Consider the following 14,988-nt stretch of genomic DNA (forward strand, 5'->3'; position numbering starts at 1 on the left):
TGCATGAATGATCAAGTGACACGCATTTTCAGGCGTGTAGACGGAGATTGTTTCTGAAACGCCAGTGTAGACGAGGATCGTTTTCATTTTAAAACAAAAATGTACTAGCGTAAACGGGGCCTTGAACCCTTAGTTCTGTCTCTTTTTTTCTGTCATTTATGTTGAAGTGGTTGTGCTAGATGTGTTAGATTTGTGATTAAAGACAATGTTTGTCACGTTTTGAGTTTGTTTTTTGATTCTCTTTCTGTTCTATTCATGTCTGAGTTTACTTTGTATATCTTCTAGGTTGTTAATAGTTCAGTCATCCTCATTCTCCAACTGTTTGTCGGTTCAGGTGTGTCTAGTTTGTTTCTTCCTTTGTTCTGATCAGTATTTCAGCCTTCAGTCTGTGTTTGGTCCCTGTCCTGCATTAATTCTGTTCATATGTGTTGAAGTGGTTATATATTTTCCTGTTTTGTGTTTTCAGTGATATTAAAAGTCTTCCTGAGGATCTCCTTCATCGTGCGCATCATTACTGCCACTAAAACCCTGATGGTGTTATTGTATTCTCCATCATGAGCTTCATTACAACCAGCCATTCATGACTATTTGTTACACAGTTTTTAGTCTGTTTTCACTTCTGTCTCGTTTCACAGCAAAGATTTGTCAGATTTCAGCATCTGAAACATTTTATAGCCACAAAGTTTAAAACTTTTCAAGGTTTAATGCTCTTTCTACTGATACGCATACAAACCTGTTAACTAATACATTCATGAATCTTTCTTCAGATGGAGATGCAGCTCTACAAATGATGTGACTTGTATCCTGTTGACTTAAAATAAATTAAACAGTAAATACAGTATAATGATACTAACTGTAGTTTCTCCAGCTTGAATTGTGGGATCATCAGTAGATCACTGAGGTTTTTCACTCCAGAGTCTCCTAGATTATTCCTGCTCAGGTTCAGCTCTCTCAGGTGTGACGGTTTTGATTTCAGAGCTGAAGTCAGAGCAGAACAACCTTCATCTGTCATATCACAGCCTCTTAAACTACATGAGAGAGACAGAGCAGAAAATATGACAGAAAAAAAGAAAACTCTTTATTCTGTAAAGTCACATCATCTTCATAATCAAATAAAACAGAGGAAGAAGATCATCATCTTTATTTAACCAGATCACAAAATAATAAGGTTAAGATTTTTTCACAATTATAATGTGAACTCATTGGGCCTCATTTATCAATCTAATGTAGAAATTAAACACAAAATAGGCTATAGTGGCATTCATTATAAACACCACATGTAAAGTCAAAATGAATTTATTTAAAGTGAAACTTCTCTTGTTTAGCAAGAATCCAAATATGCTTTCATATATGCCATGTAACATTTGGTTGCTAAACTATTATTGATTATGTAAACAATAAGGCTTTGTACTTCACTGTTGTTCCAATATTCACGTAAAACAGCATCCTTCACTGCACAAAACTGTGTTTGGTTGGGCGCTGGGCTGATTTTACAGTGGAACATTTAAATTGAGCACTGTAACTTATGTTTGGTTGACTGTATTTGTGTTTGATGATGAATGACTGAAATGTAAAGTTAGCCATGCTAGAACTGATGTTACGTGCGAGACGCCTGCGCGATCACTTGGATTTAATAAAATAAAGATATAAAGAAAAACAAATACAATGCATTAGAGTGTCACAAAAATGAGTGCTTATACTACTTGTGCAGTTTTTTTTCTTTTACAAATCTGTTAATTAAGTGAAATAGCCTATATTTCATGTAGTCATATTTAGTTATTTTATTCCTTTTATATAGGCTAGTTAATTTTGTTCCGTTTTTCTCCACAGAAGCGCTGTGTGATGTGATGATGTGTGAATCCTCATGTTCTGCTGCTTATGCTACTATTTGTGAATGTAAAGCTAAACTCCTGGGGAAAACAAACTAATATTTGTGCTATTATTAATGGGTCACAGACACCCATTTATTCTAATTTAATTTAATTCTAATATGACATTCTAAGCTTAATGGTTCGATTGATAATGAGCTTCAGTTGTCGGTCAGGAAAAAAAAAATCTAAATGAACAAAACACTCTCATCACAATTCTCCACCAGATTTACTATGCAGCACACAAGTTCACGCTAACTCAGAAACTTGTGTAAATGAGCTGAGACAAGACGCGAGATCTGATCATAGCCACTGCTCACGCTCATATTGATAAATGCCAAGTTTTGGCCATACACCCAATTTTCTGTTATACGTTTTGTTTAATAAATGAGGTCCACTGTGAGATATTGAGTATAAAGTGTTTTAGTTTAAACTGTTGAAGTGATTTTCATCATTTTGATTCTTGTATGTGAATGTTACTGACCTCAATCTCTCCAGTTTACAGTGTGAATCCTTCAGTACGTCACATAAGTGCTTCACTCCTGTGTTTCCTAGTTCATTCCAGCTCAGGTTCAGCTCTCTCAGGTGTGACGGGTTTGATTTCAGAGCTGAAGTCAGGATGACACACTGTTTCTCTGTAATACTGCAAACACTCAGACTGAAGACAGAGAAATAACAATAGTTCACATCTACAGTATGATGATCATCTTATTGAAGAGCTTCAGCAGCATTTAGTTTCCAATAGTCTGTTCTGAAACCCAGTTACACTAGTTCTGTGTGCTGAAGATACTGTTTCTTTTTCATTTTAACTATTTATTCTCTATTCTTTATTCTCTGTTGAAAATGCAGATTTCTGTATGAACACAATCAGTACATCGTATCAAATGCTGGAAATTAAACAATAACAAACTAGATTAAAAAACACAAGATGTGAGCAATAGGGAAAACAGAGAAAGTGCAGTGCTATAAAGAATGAAACATAAGCTCTGCTGTCTTAAAATAAATAAACTTCAATCACACTGTAACTGCTGTACAGTATAATGATACTAACTCTAGTTTCTCCAGCTTGAATTGTGGGTTCATCAGAAGATCACTGAGGTTTTTCACTCCAGAGTCTCCTAGTTTATTCTCACTCAGGTTCAGCTCTCTCAGGTGTGACGGGTTTGATTTCAGAGCTGAAGTCAGGATGACACACTGTTTCTCTGTAATACTACATCCACTCAGCCTGAAGACAGAAAGAGAAAATGACTCAAATCATGTTCAGTTCATGTGTGAGTTAAATGAATCATGAATGAATGTCATACAGTCACTAATAAACCAGCAAAAACATGGAAACTTAAAGATATAAACGAACAAACCAAGACAGGAGCGTTTGAGGACACTAGTTACAATCCAAGTCTGGATCCGTCCTCACTCCACAAATAAGTGAATTTATCACTCTAGATTAATATATAGGATCAATATAGAAACAATAGAAAAATAAACATTTAAATGGTCTATTTTCACATTTTTAATGAAAGAAAATCTTGAACATGAATCAATTATTAAATCATTTTAGATTATAATTTACAATCTCTAAACACACATTTTGCTTAATAAAAGAAGATTTAGTGAAAAGCACCATTACTCCAGTATAAATGTCAGATTTCAGAACAATCTATTTTTGTCACAGTTTTGTTATGTGTCCTTGGTTGTTGATTAGTTCCTGCACCTGTTCTGTTTTACTTTGATTACTCTGTGTATTTAATCCAGGGGTGTATAGATTCTGTCCTGCAGAGTTTAGCATCAACTCTCCTCAACACACCTGTCTAGAAGTTACTAGTAAGAGCTTGATTAGCAGGTTCAGGTGTGTTTAAGTGGGGTTGAGCTGAACTCTGCAGGCCCCTTCAAGAGCAGGATTGGATACTCCTGATTAAGGCTCCGTTTACACTAATGCCTTTTCATTTTAAAACGTTTTACTTTTGCTAAGGTTACTCCTGTCATTTACACTACTCCAGTGTTTTTACCCTAAAAAAAAAACTGAGACTTTTGAAAATGCTGCAGACCCTGTTTTAGTTTGAAAACGCCAGGGGGTTACATCTCAGTGTAAACGGACCAAAACAGAGACTTCTGAAAATTATGGTGTGGCTGCCCATGTCTGCTCTGTGTATCCTCGACGACCGTGTAAACAATAACATGGAGACTGAACTACAGTCTTTGCTGGTTTTGTTGTCATTTTTAGCAGCCATAGATCAGTTAAACTCTGCATTATTTTAATACTGCAGCTACATACAGTACATGTGCAAGAGGAAACTGTTTACACTTGTACACACATGCCCAGTGTGCATGAACGGTCATGTGACATGCATTTTCAGTCGTAGTGTAGACGGAGATTGTTTCTGAAACGCTGTGGAAATACCAGTGTAGACGAGGATCTTTTTTATTTAAAAACAAAAATGTACTAGTGTAAACGGGGCCTTAAACTCTTAGTTCTTTTCTTTCTTTTTTCTGTCATTTATGTTGAAGTGGTTGTGCTTTATTTCTTCTACATGTTAGATTTGTGATTAAAGACAATGTTTGTCATGTTTTGAGTTTGTTTTTTGATTCTCTTTCTGTTCCATTCATGTCTGAGTTTCTTTGTATATCTTCTAGGTTGTTAATAGTTCAGTCATCCTCGTTCTCCACCTGTTTGTCTCTACAGTACCTTATTTGATTATAGTGTTCGGTTCAGGTGTGTCTAGATTGTTTCTTCCTTTGTTCTGATCAGTATTTAAGCCTTCAGTTTGTGTTTGGTCCCTGTCCTGCATTAATTCTGTTCATATGTGTTAAAGTGGTTATATATTCTCCTGTTTTGTGTTTGAAAATTTTGAAAATGTGGCAATACCCGCATTTCTGTAGTACCGGTAGTACCGAAAATCCGGGTATATTCGGTACCCACTGATAGGGCTGTGCCAGTATTTACTTGAATATGACACGAGTGAAGCACAAAGCTTTGTTTACAAAAGAAATAATAGGTTAGCAATTAAATGTGACATCGCAGCCATGGAAACATTTTGGTTCATGGCGAATGAGAGGCAGCCTACGTCCATACATTTAAGCTTTTAAGTCCATACACTTATTCTGTTTTGCGAATCGCGATCTGGTCACCCGATTATCAGAGAATTTAACAATATTCCATTAGTTATTCCACTGAACATGGAATTTGTTTCTTTTCCCAAATCTTCACTCACTTAGGGGATTATAAACGTTTCGTCCTTTCGTTCGCATTTAGGCCTATTATTCGCATTCTTTACTGTGGTAAAGTAGAAAAAGCACCATAGGACAGAAACCTTTTTGCTTGCACGTCAATTTCTGTTTAACACAGTTTGTGCTTGTTATTGGACTTTATAAGGCGCGTCAAGTTTATTTGTCTATAGCGCGTTTCACACACCAGTGATTTTGACTTCTCTGGCAGCGCTAAATCAAACATAGCCAGAATATCTTTCCCCTGCGGAGGATAAAACTCGCTCTTCAGACCTTTTACAACAAGTGTCAGTTGCTTGTAACATCAGGAGATAACATATTATTAAAGAGAAATGGTCTCTTTCCTGCTCGTGTCCCACATCCCTCACAAAGCGCAAAGCGGCTATATCAAAGAGTATAGAATAACGGGACTTTGGCTATATGACACATCTTTGTGTGGAAATAAAAAACGAATGTTTTTTTAAATAACATTTAACTTTCTTATTTTTTAGGTTACCATAATTTACCGATATTTATTTAATAGTTTTACAGGCTGTAGTGTGTTGTTTCACTGACTGAATAGCTAAAATAAACACGAACGTCTGTTACCCCTGTTGAAAAAACAAAACCTGTCAGCATATGCTGTTTTTTTTCAACAGTACAAAATAGATGTTTGAGCATTTTTATATATTTAATGTTTTTAAAATAGGATATATAAAATAGTAAAATAGTTCCAACAGATTTTGCTGTGGTACCGAAATTGGTACCGAGGACCGTAAATTTTTCATGGTATCGGTACCGACTACTGGAATTTTGGTACCGTGACAACACTAACTGATACACATACAAACCTGTTAACTAATACATTGCGTCCTGTTGAAAATAAATTAAACAGTAAATACAGTATAATGACACTAACTCTAGTTTCTCCAGCTTGAATTGTGGATTCATCAGTAGATCACTGAAGTTTTTCACTCCAGAGTCTCCTAGTTTATTCACACTCAGGTCCAGCTCTCTCAGGTGTGACGAGTTTGATTTCAGAGCTGACATCAGAGCAGAACAACCTTCTTCTGTCATAGAACAGTCACTTAACCTACATTAGAGAGAACAGAAAATAATACAGAAGAAAAGAAAACTCTTTATTCTGTAAAGTCACATACTCTTCATAATTAAATTAAACCGACAGAGGAAGAAGATCATCATCTTTATTTCACCAGATCACAAAATACTAAGGTTAAGATTTTTTCACAATTATAATATGAACTCAGACTCATTGGGCCTCATTTATCAATCTAACGTAGAAATTAAACACAAAATAGGCTGTAGTGCCATTCATTATAAACAACACTAGTCAAGTCAAAAGGAATTTATTTAAAGTGAAACCTCTCTTATTTAGCAAGAATCGAAATAGGCTATTTTAGTTTCCCTCACTCCACAAATTCCTTTAAATTTAAAGGCATTCAGAACAGAACAAGAATGAAAAATGAGTAGCTATAAATTAATATATTCAACTATAAAATTAAACACAAATTAGGATATAGTTGTCACAGTTCCCTCGTCTCCAGGACTCCATTTCCCATGATCCTCTTGTTTCCACACCTGCACTCACTTCCCTCATCTTCTCCCCATCATCACCGATCATCATCACCTGGACTTCCTCGTTAGCACTCCCTTTATATTGGACTCACTCCCTTCACTCCTTGTCCGTTCTGAATGTTAGTTTATGTGTGTATGGTGTTTGATACTCCTTCGTGTCATTAAACTACCTTGTTTGTGGATATCCGTCTACGCTTCATCTCTCCAGCACATACACCCGTAACAGAAGAACGGACCTTTAAACGTCTGGATATCCACACAAACGATGGGAATATTTCTGCATCCTGTGGCTTCTGGATATGTGTATATCTCGTCCAGTCCCTCCAGAAACACGGGTGGCCTGGCCAGTTAGTCAGCCTCCGTCTTCCTCCGCATACCCCTCCAGTGAACTGTCTCCCTGTATCACGCTGGACCCACACTCCTCCGCTGGGTCCCGAAGGCGGAGGAGGAGAAAAAAAGCTGCTCCAGCCCTCTCCGAGCACGCTCCAGCCTCACATGAGCCACCCAGTGAGACAGCTTGGCTAATAGACTTTTGGGCCAAGCCTGTATCTCCCGTCTCAGCCGCCGAGCCAGTATCTCCCGTCTCAGCCGTCGAGCCAGTATCTCCCGTCTCAGCCGCCGAGCCAGTATCTCCCGTCTCAGCCACCGAGCCAGTATCCCCAGTCTCAGCCGCCGAGCCCTCTGCTCCAGCCGCTGCCGCCGAGCCCTCTGCTCCAGCCGCTGTCGCCGAGCCCTCTGCTCCAGCCGCCGCCGCCGCTCCAGCCGCCGCCGAGCCCTCTGCTCCAGCCGCCGCCGCCGCTCCAGCCACCGCCGAGCCAGTCGCTCCAGCCGCTCCAGCCGCCGCCGAGCTTGCATCTTCAGCCTCCGCCGAGCCCGCATCCTCAGCCTCCGCCGAGCCCGCATCTTCAGCCTCCGCCGAGCCTGCATCTTCAGCCTCCGCCGAGCCTGCATCTCCAGTCCCTGCCGAATCTGCAGCCCCAGCCTGCCAAGAGCCCACTCCAGCCCACAAACCCACTCCTTTCCTCAGACTCCTGAAGGCCCTCCTAAAACTCCCCATGTATTTTTTTTTTGGGGGGGGGCCCAGTACCTGTGGGTGGGATCTCCTGGGCAGGGTTTCAGGGTCGGGGCCCACGGCCTCTGACCAGCCATGGCTGCCTTCAGCCCCTGACCTGCCATGGCCGCCCACGGCCCCTGACCCGCCATGGCCGCCCACGGCCCCTGACCCGCCATGGCCGCCCTGACCCGCCATGGCCGCCCACGGCCCTTGACCCGCCATGGCCGCCCACGGCCCCTGACTCGCCATGGCCGCCCACGGCCCCTGACCCACCATGGCCGCCCACGGCCTCTGATCCGCCCTGGAGACCTCAGTGTCCGTCCGCTCCTCTCCTTGCACCTGCGTGAGGTCTCCAGGGCGCCATCTACGGCGCGAGGACGCGCCTACCGGGAGGGGGAGGTACTGTCACAGTTCCCTCGTCTCCAGGACTCCATTTCCCCATGATCCTCTTGTTTCCACACTGGCACTCACTTCCCTCGTCTTCTCCCCATCATCACCGATCATCATCACCTGGACTTCCTCGTTAGCACTCCCTTTATATTGGACTCACTCCCTTCACTCCTTGTCTGTTCTGAATGTTAGTTTATGTGTGTATGGTGTTTGATTCTCCTTTGTGTCATTAAACTACCTTGTTTGTGGATATCCGTCTACGCTTCATCTCTCCCGCACAGCACACCGTAACAATAGTGGCATTCATTATAAACAACACACGTCAAGTAAAATTCATTTATTTAAAGCGAAACCTCTCTCATTCAAATCCAAATAACTTTCCATATTTGCCCTGTAACATTTGCCCAGCATATTTACTTGAACTCATCAGGTAGGCTAATATATCTATGGTTTGATCCATTCCAGAGGTGTCCAAAATCAGAATTTATAATGGACTGAATAGCTCTCTCAGAACTTGACGTACGATTCCACACTGACTGACATGAATCACGGTCACACACTCAGAGCAATATTGTTTTAGCTATGTTTTATAGTATTAAAGTATTTCGAAAGACAAAAACATGAACTTTATTGGCTTTACTTCAAGTCAGCTGTCACTTAGCGCAAGCCCCTATGCGCTCGCACACAGCCCTTGCGATGGTTCTGTCATTAATTAATATGAATTAATATAATTAGCCTTTTGCTTGACTACGTTATCAAACAGCTAATAATGTGTTGCTAATGTTATACACACCGTTCCTGTTCTTCATCTCAGAGTCTAACAATCAGTATCCTTACAAACGCTTTGAACAACTCAGAATGTGGAGAAAGGCTTATAGTTCATCTTAACATCATAATAGACTTGCTATATTGATAAATCTACACAATTTTTCATAGCAACAGAAAAAATACCGGGATAATGATTTACAGTAGGTGGCCATCCAAAATGGTGTTTCTACTGCCGCGCGTGCCGCCGCGTCGCAAAGTGCATTTGCAGCTTTTGACCGCTGAGTGGCGTTTTAACCACATGTTATCCAACCAATGCATCAAAGCACATTTATCTTTATGCAAAATGTCAATTTTCTCACATATTAGGCCTATATTTATCACAAATACATTTATTATTCATATTTTAAACTCCTTTAATAAAACAGCATGGATTTTTGACACGTACATACTTTGTTATGCGTTACCTGTCCTTTATTTGACAGATAACTACTTAGGGAAAATATAGCCTATCTGTTTGGACACTGATTAAGAAATTTTTGCGTGTTTCATGAATTATATCCTTTATTTTAGTAAAACGTGAGTCACTGAATAATTTCGCTCCCATTATTAAGGCACGATTTAGCTAAATCATTAAAACTAAAAAGAATGGACGAATTAATAAAAAGTCATAAAAAAAACTGCAACTCCTGCAGCCGCATTTAAATGCAGGAGTGTATTCTATTCCTTAAAATATCAAATATCAAATTCAGAAACAACACATTCCAGTGGATAGATCGCCTCTTATTTAACACAGACCTACGAATTTATTATCAAATTGAGATATTTCTTTCTTTTTAGGTACAATTATTTGCTGAGTTTAAGTTCACTTTTGAGACGTTTCAAATTCTCGCAGAGAGACTGCTGAAAGCGCATCCTGTTTTTTATTTTATTTTATTTTATTTTATTTTTCAAAAGTACAAGGTTTTGTTGTTATTGTGAGCATACACAAATAAAAGTAGACCATTTGTAGTCTTGCACTAATCTGTAGGCTATCGCCAAAAATGACGGAAGGCCTGTTTTAAGTTGTTTCAGCTGTCATGAGGAAAAAATCCATCAGAACGCGCCGGCGCTTTCGTCGGCCAGAGGGATAAAAATGTAGCCAATTTAGTTTCATATTTATATTTAAATATTGGGCTATAGCCTAATATATATTTTTTTTAATATGCCACCAATTTTGATTATGAAAAGTGAATAGCATGACGGATGCGCAATGTTGGGAGACAAATGCAGCAGGTTAGACATGATTTCGACCACTTCATTAAGTTTTGTTTTATAGTAAGTCTTTCTTTAAAACGAATTTCGTTTTGTAGAAATTGTATCTTAATTTCAATCAATGTTTCATCAACCAATTATTAATAATTAGTAAGAAAACCATGAACGTCGGGTGTGGAATGGATTGAAGTGCGTAACAAACAAACTCATGTTTCCGCGGCCTTTGAATAAGGCTGAAGCAATAGACGTCTTTCTGTTTTTATTAAATTTCTTAAATATATGCCTTTATTACTTAATTAATTGATAAGATGTTTTGGTCTAACAATATATTTTAGGTGGTCTAAATTCTAAGTTAGACACAAATTTGTGTATAGGTTAGGCTATATAAGGTTCCCTTCTAGACAAGCGCGTAAATTGCTGTTTCGGCCGCAAATTTTCAGTAATTTCGATCGGTGCATCAAATGATATAGGCCTAAACTAAATTCATGTATTTACAGTAAAAGAATAAAGAAATAGCCCAACTCTAGACTTATTGGCTAGGATAATTTTACGTTTGGGCAATATATAATAATAATAATAATGATAATAATAATATCTCAGCAAAGACCGATATTTATTTTGTCTCGGCACACGACCGCTAACAGTAACACAGTAGCACAGCGCATCAAAGCTTGCTGTTGTCTTGGCTACCTTATAAACGGCGATGGAAACAGTGATTTTTTCCCCCTTTTGTGGTAATTTAGCTCTATTTTCTATGGTATTCTGCTTGCATTTTTGGGCTTCAGTTGGATGCTTTATTTTTATCTTTAGTCAATTTAGTTTAGTTCTAAAAAAAGCAAAGACTTTGGTGGTGCGGGGGTGTCCCGTACGCCCATGATGTAATGGTAATACATCGCTTACAAAGGGTTCATGTTAACTACTGTATGATTATCAGACGATTTTAATGTGTTAATGTTTCAACTATCATGCAATTATAGCTATGTAACAATCTGATAAACTGCAATTGTGCAGTTAGGGTTAGTTTGTATCCATTAACACGCTCATAAACATTACAAAAAGAAATGTCATGCCATAAGCTACACAATTACGAACAACAACAAAAAAAACGTTGATATCCCAATAATCAACATTTTGTTATTCAACAAGTGCTAGGCTATTAAGATAAAAAGTTTCTGCTATAGTTTGCACCTAATCTGACTCTTCACAATGGGCTACACAATGCATAAAAATATTTTATAGGCCTATTTGTATTTTGACTGCAGTTAGAGCAAAATGACGAGAACATGTTTAACATTGGAAGTTTAAGATTCTTTATTAAATATTCTTACTTTATGCAAAACATATAGGGCCCTATAATACACCCAGCGCAATATGACGCAAGGCGCAGCGCAAGTGTGTTTGCTAGTTTGCGTCCGGCGCCGTTCGCGTTTTCCCATTCAGCGCCACGTCCTTAAATTAGTAAATGCATTTGCACCAGTTAGTGCACCCATGGGCGTTTTTTTGTTAGAGCGCGTTGGTAGAAACTGCGCCTCTGGGCGCGTCCACGGTGCGCGTTGACTTTGCTTATTACACACAGGGATGCGCATCACACAAACATGCCAAATATTAAAAACAAAAGGATTACAGTGTAAAAGAATATTATTGTGTAGGCTACATAAATATAAAAATGTAATGATGAATAGTCATTGCGTGTATTAGAATTAGGCTACCTATTTTCAATTCAGCCTATTACTACTTATAATGATGAACGAAATTGGCTAATTAATTGAACAATCATGCCATTACACACACATTAACTGACTCATCGCGCGGAGCTATTTGAAAGCTTGCATCCAACGCAGACGACTGAAAGATTGACTGGCCACTTAACAGGTAATTTCAGCAAAACATCTGATGCCAGAAGACGAGGACACAATCACTGCTAATTCATCCCACGCCTTCTTCACCTCGGGAAGCTTTGGTGGATTCCTGCTTGTCCCGTAGATGATCTGCTCGCGCGCTTAACTGCGCCTACGAGCAGATCGGTTTCTTCACTTGAAAAGCGTTCAGCTTTTCCGCCAACAAATTCCGCCATATAAATAGCAATCCGCCATGGCGCGAGCGCATCTCGCTCTTAAAGGGAATGGGAGATGACACTCTGATTGGTTTATTGAACGTTACGGCCATTACTCATTAAGAGAATAGGGACAACCCATTTCAAAAATGCGCCCGGCGCACGGACCGTTTTTCTGTCTTTAAAATAGCAAAAGTGGATTTGGACACGCCCTGAGTGCACCTGCGCCGTGCACTTTACACTTTGCGTTCAGATCGTTAAAATAGGGCCCATAGGCATCTGTACATTGCACCTCTATAACATAATCATAACATATATTATTAAATTATAGTTCAAATGAACCGTACAAACCCAATCTTGGTTTTTGCTATTTATTTAGGCCTATTTATTTATATCAGCAGATATGTGTTGATTCAGTTTATTTCAATAACTGCTGATGTTGCAAACTGTGGTTAAGCTGTAAAGCAGCTCGAAAGAATTGACCAAGATATGTTACATTATGGCTCGTTGACAAGTTTGAGATGGGGGAAGGGCGCTTTGTTTAAAATGTTTGTCACCAAAGCCATTAATCCAGAGGGCGGGAGACTCAAAATATTAGCCTAAGCTATGCGTGTGACAGACCTTTTTGCAATCTTGGTGCTTTTTGTTAATTTTAACATCCTGATCTGATCATATGAAATAAGCTGACGAAATACACAATTGTTAGACTCTGTTATGAGTATTTGCAGTAAGTTTCTTTGTTTGTGTTATGGGGATTTGCAGAAGTTCCGAATGGGATCAACCCTCCCCCCGCGCGTTTGCCAGCGTCTGCTGCTGCCGAGCAGAGTATGTGCGCAGTTTTGACTGGAGCGAGGATTTTTTAAAAGTCGGAGCGTCGTGTGTTTTTTTTTTTTTTTATCTGCAAGAAATGTTATGAGTTTGGCGTGTGGTAGGAAAAAAAAGTCTGCACAATAAGCCACTACGCAAATTTGTGTCTAACTAGACCAGCTAAAATATATTGTTCGACCAAAAACATCTTATCAATTATTTAAGTAATAAAGACATGTAATAAAGTAATAAATAAATTTAATTAAAACAGAAAGACGTATATTGATTCAGCCTTAAAGGCCGCGGAAACATGGTTTCGTTTGTTACGCACTTCAATCCATTCCACACCCGACTTTCTTGGTTTTCTTCCTAATTATTAAATATAGGCAATTGTTTGATGAAACATTGATTGAAATTAAGATACAATTTTTACAAAACGAAATTCACTTTAAAGAAAGACTTAGAAAGCAAAACTTAATGAAGTGGTCAAACTCATGTCTGACCCGCTGCATGTCTCCCGACATTACGCATCCGTCATGCTATTCCCTTTTCATAATGAACATAGGTGAAATAAAAAAAAAAAAAAAAAAGGCAATAGCCCAATATTTAAATATAAATATGAAACTAAATTGGCTACATTTTTATCCCTCTGGCCGACGAAAGCGCCGGCGCGTTCTGATGGATTTTCTCCTCATGACAGCTGAAACAACTTAAAACAGGCCTTCCGTCATTTTTGGCAATAGCCTACAGATTAGTGCAAGACTACAAATGGTCTACTTTTATTTGTGTACGCTCACAATAACAACAAAACCTTGTACGTTTGAAAAAAAAAAAAAAAAAAAAAAAAAAAAATAGGGTGCGCTTTCAGCTGTCTCTCTGCGAGAATCTGAAACGTCTCAAAAGTGAACTTAAACTCAGCGAATAATTGTACCTAAAAAGAAAGAAATATCTCAATTCGATAAGATATGGGTCTGTGTTAAATAAGAGGCGATCTATCCGCTGGAATGTGTTGTTTTCTGAAATCATGGCCAGTGCTCGTTGCGGCTGTTATCAGTTCTCATGGCGCTCGTGCACACGCGCAGTTTTCACACAGACAATCGAGCGTTTCGTTCTGGTAAAAGCACAAAACAAAATGCACACAACGTATCCTTGCTCTTGATGTACAATCACTGATGAACACCTTTGGTTTTAATGAGTAAATTAGCCAAAATATTTATTCCTGCCGGTATTTTAGTCTGCGATATCAAAATCACTAACATTACATTTTTTTTTCTAAGAGCAGACCAGAATGAAAATATTACATTTTTAATCGTGTGTGTTTGCTCCTTATATAATATATATATATATATATATATATATATATATATATATGCCTAGTAATGACTGTTTAATGACAATAGCATGTCCACTTTGTGTAAAGGTCTTTCTTTTAATTTTTGATGCATAGACTGTAGCCTAAGGCTATCCCACGTTTTGAAATTAGCTCTCACTTTAAATTTTCTAATGGTTTTTAAGGATGTTAAAATGTTATATAATAATGTTATTGTTGTTTTACTTCATCCTTTCATCGTTTACAAACCAACATTTTATTATTACAGTCACTTTCCAATCCGTCCCTTTGCGCCACCTGGCGGTAGTGTTTTACACGCGACTGAATTTCAGTTAACGCAACGGCCCTGCGGCGGCAGTATGTGCGGCGGTAATACCCATTAGACTGTAGCCTAAGACTATCCCACGTTTTGAAATTAACTCTCACTTTAAATTTTCAAATGGTTTTTAAGGATGTTAAAATGTTATATAATAATGTTATTGTTGTTTTACTTCATCCTTTCATCGTTTACAAACCAACATTTTATTATTACAGTCACTTTCCAATCCGTCCCTTTGCGCCAACTGGTGGTAGTCTTTTACACGCGACTGAATTTCAGTTAACGCAACGGCCCTGGGGCGGCGGTATGCGCGGCGTTAATACCCATTTTGGTTGTCCACCTACTGTATTT

The 14,988-nt window shown here is 38.8% G+C and overlaps 1 protein-coding gene across 3 annotated transcripts in view; it reads right to left on the bottom strand.

Annotated features, from left to right (window-relative positions):
- Positions 1 to 14,988, bottom strand: part of LOC125250790 (protein NLRC5-like) — a 243,665-nt gene that overhangs the window by 12,878 nt on the left and 215,799 nt on the right. For all 3 annotated transcript variants that reach the window (XM_048163565.1, XM_048163563.1, XM_048163564.1), the window contains 4 exons: positions 5,989 to 6,162; positions 2,920 to 3,093; positions 2,420 to 2,526; positions 855 to 921 (listed from right to left, as the gene is read on the bottom strand). In XM_048163565.1, coding sequence (XP_048019522.1) covers positions 855 to 921; positions 2,420 to 2,526; positions 2,920 to 3,093; positions 5,989 to 6,162 — 522 coding nt within the window. The remainder of the gene's footprint in view (positions 1 to 854; positions 922 to 2,419; positions 2,527 to 2,919; positions 3,094 to 5,988; positions 6,163 to 14,988) is intronic.

This window comes from Megalobrama amblycephala, linkage group LG17 (genome assembly GCF_018812025.1).
Source record: "Megalobrama amblycephala isolate DHTTF-2021 linkage group LG17, ASM1881202v1, whole genome shotgun sequence".
In the NCBI taxonomy this organism is placed as follows: domain Eukaryota; kingdom Metazoa; phylum Chordata; class Actinopteri; order Cypriniformes; family Xenocyprididae; genus Megalobrama; species Megalobrama amblycephala.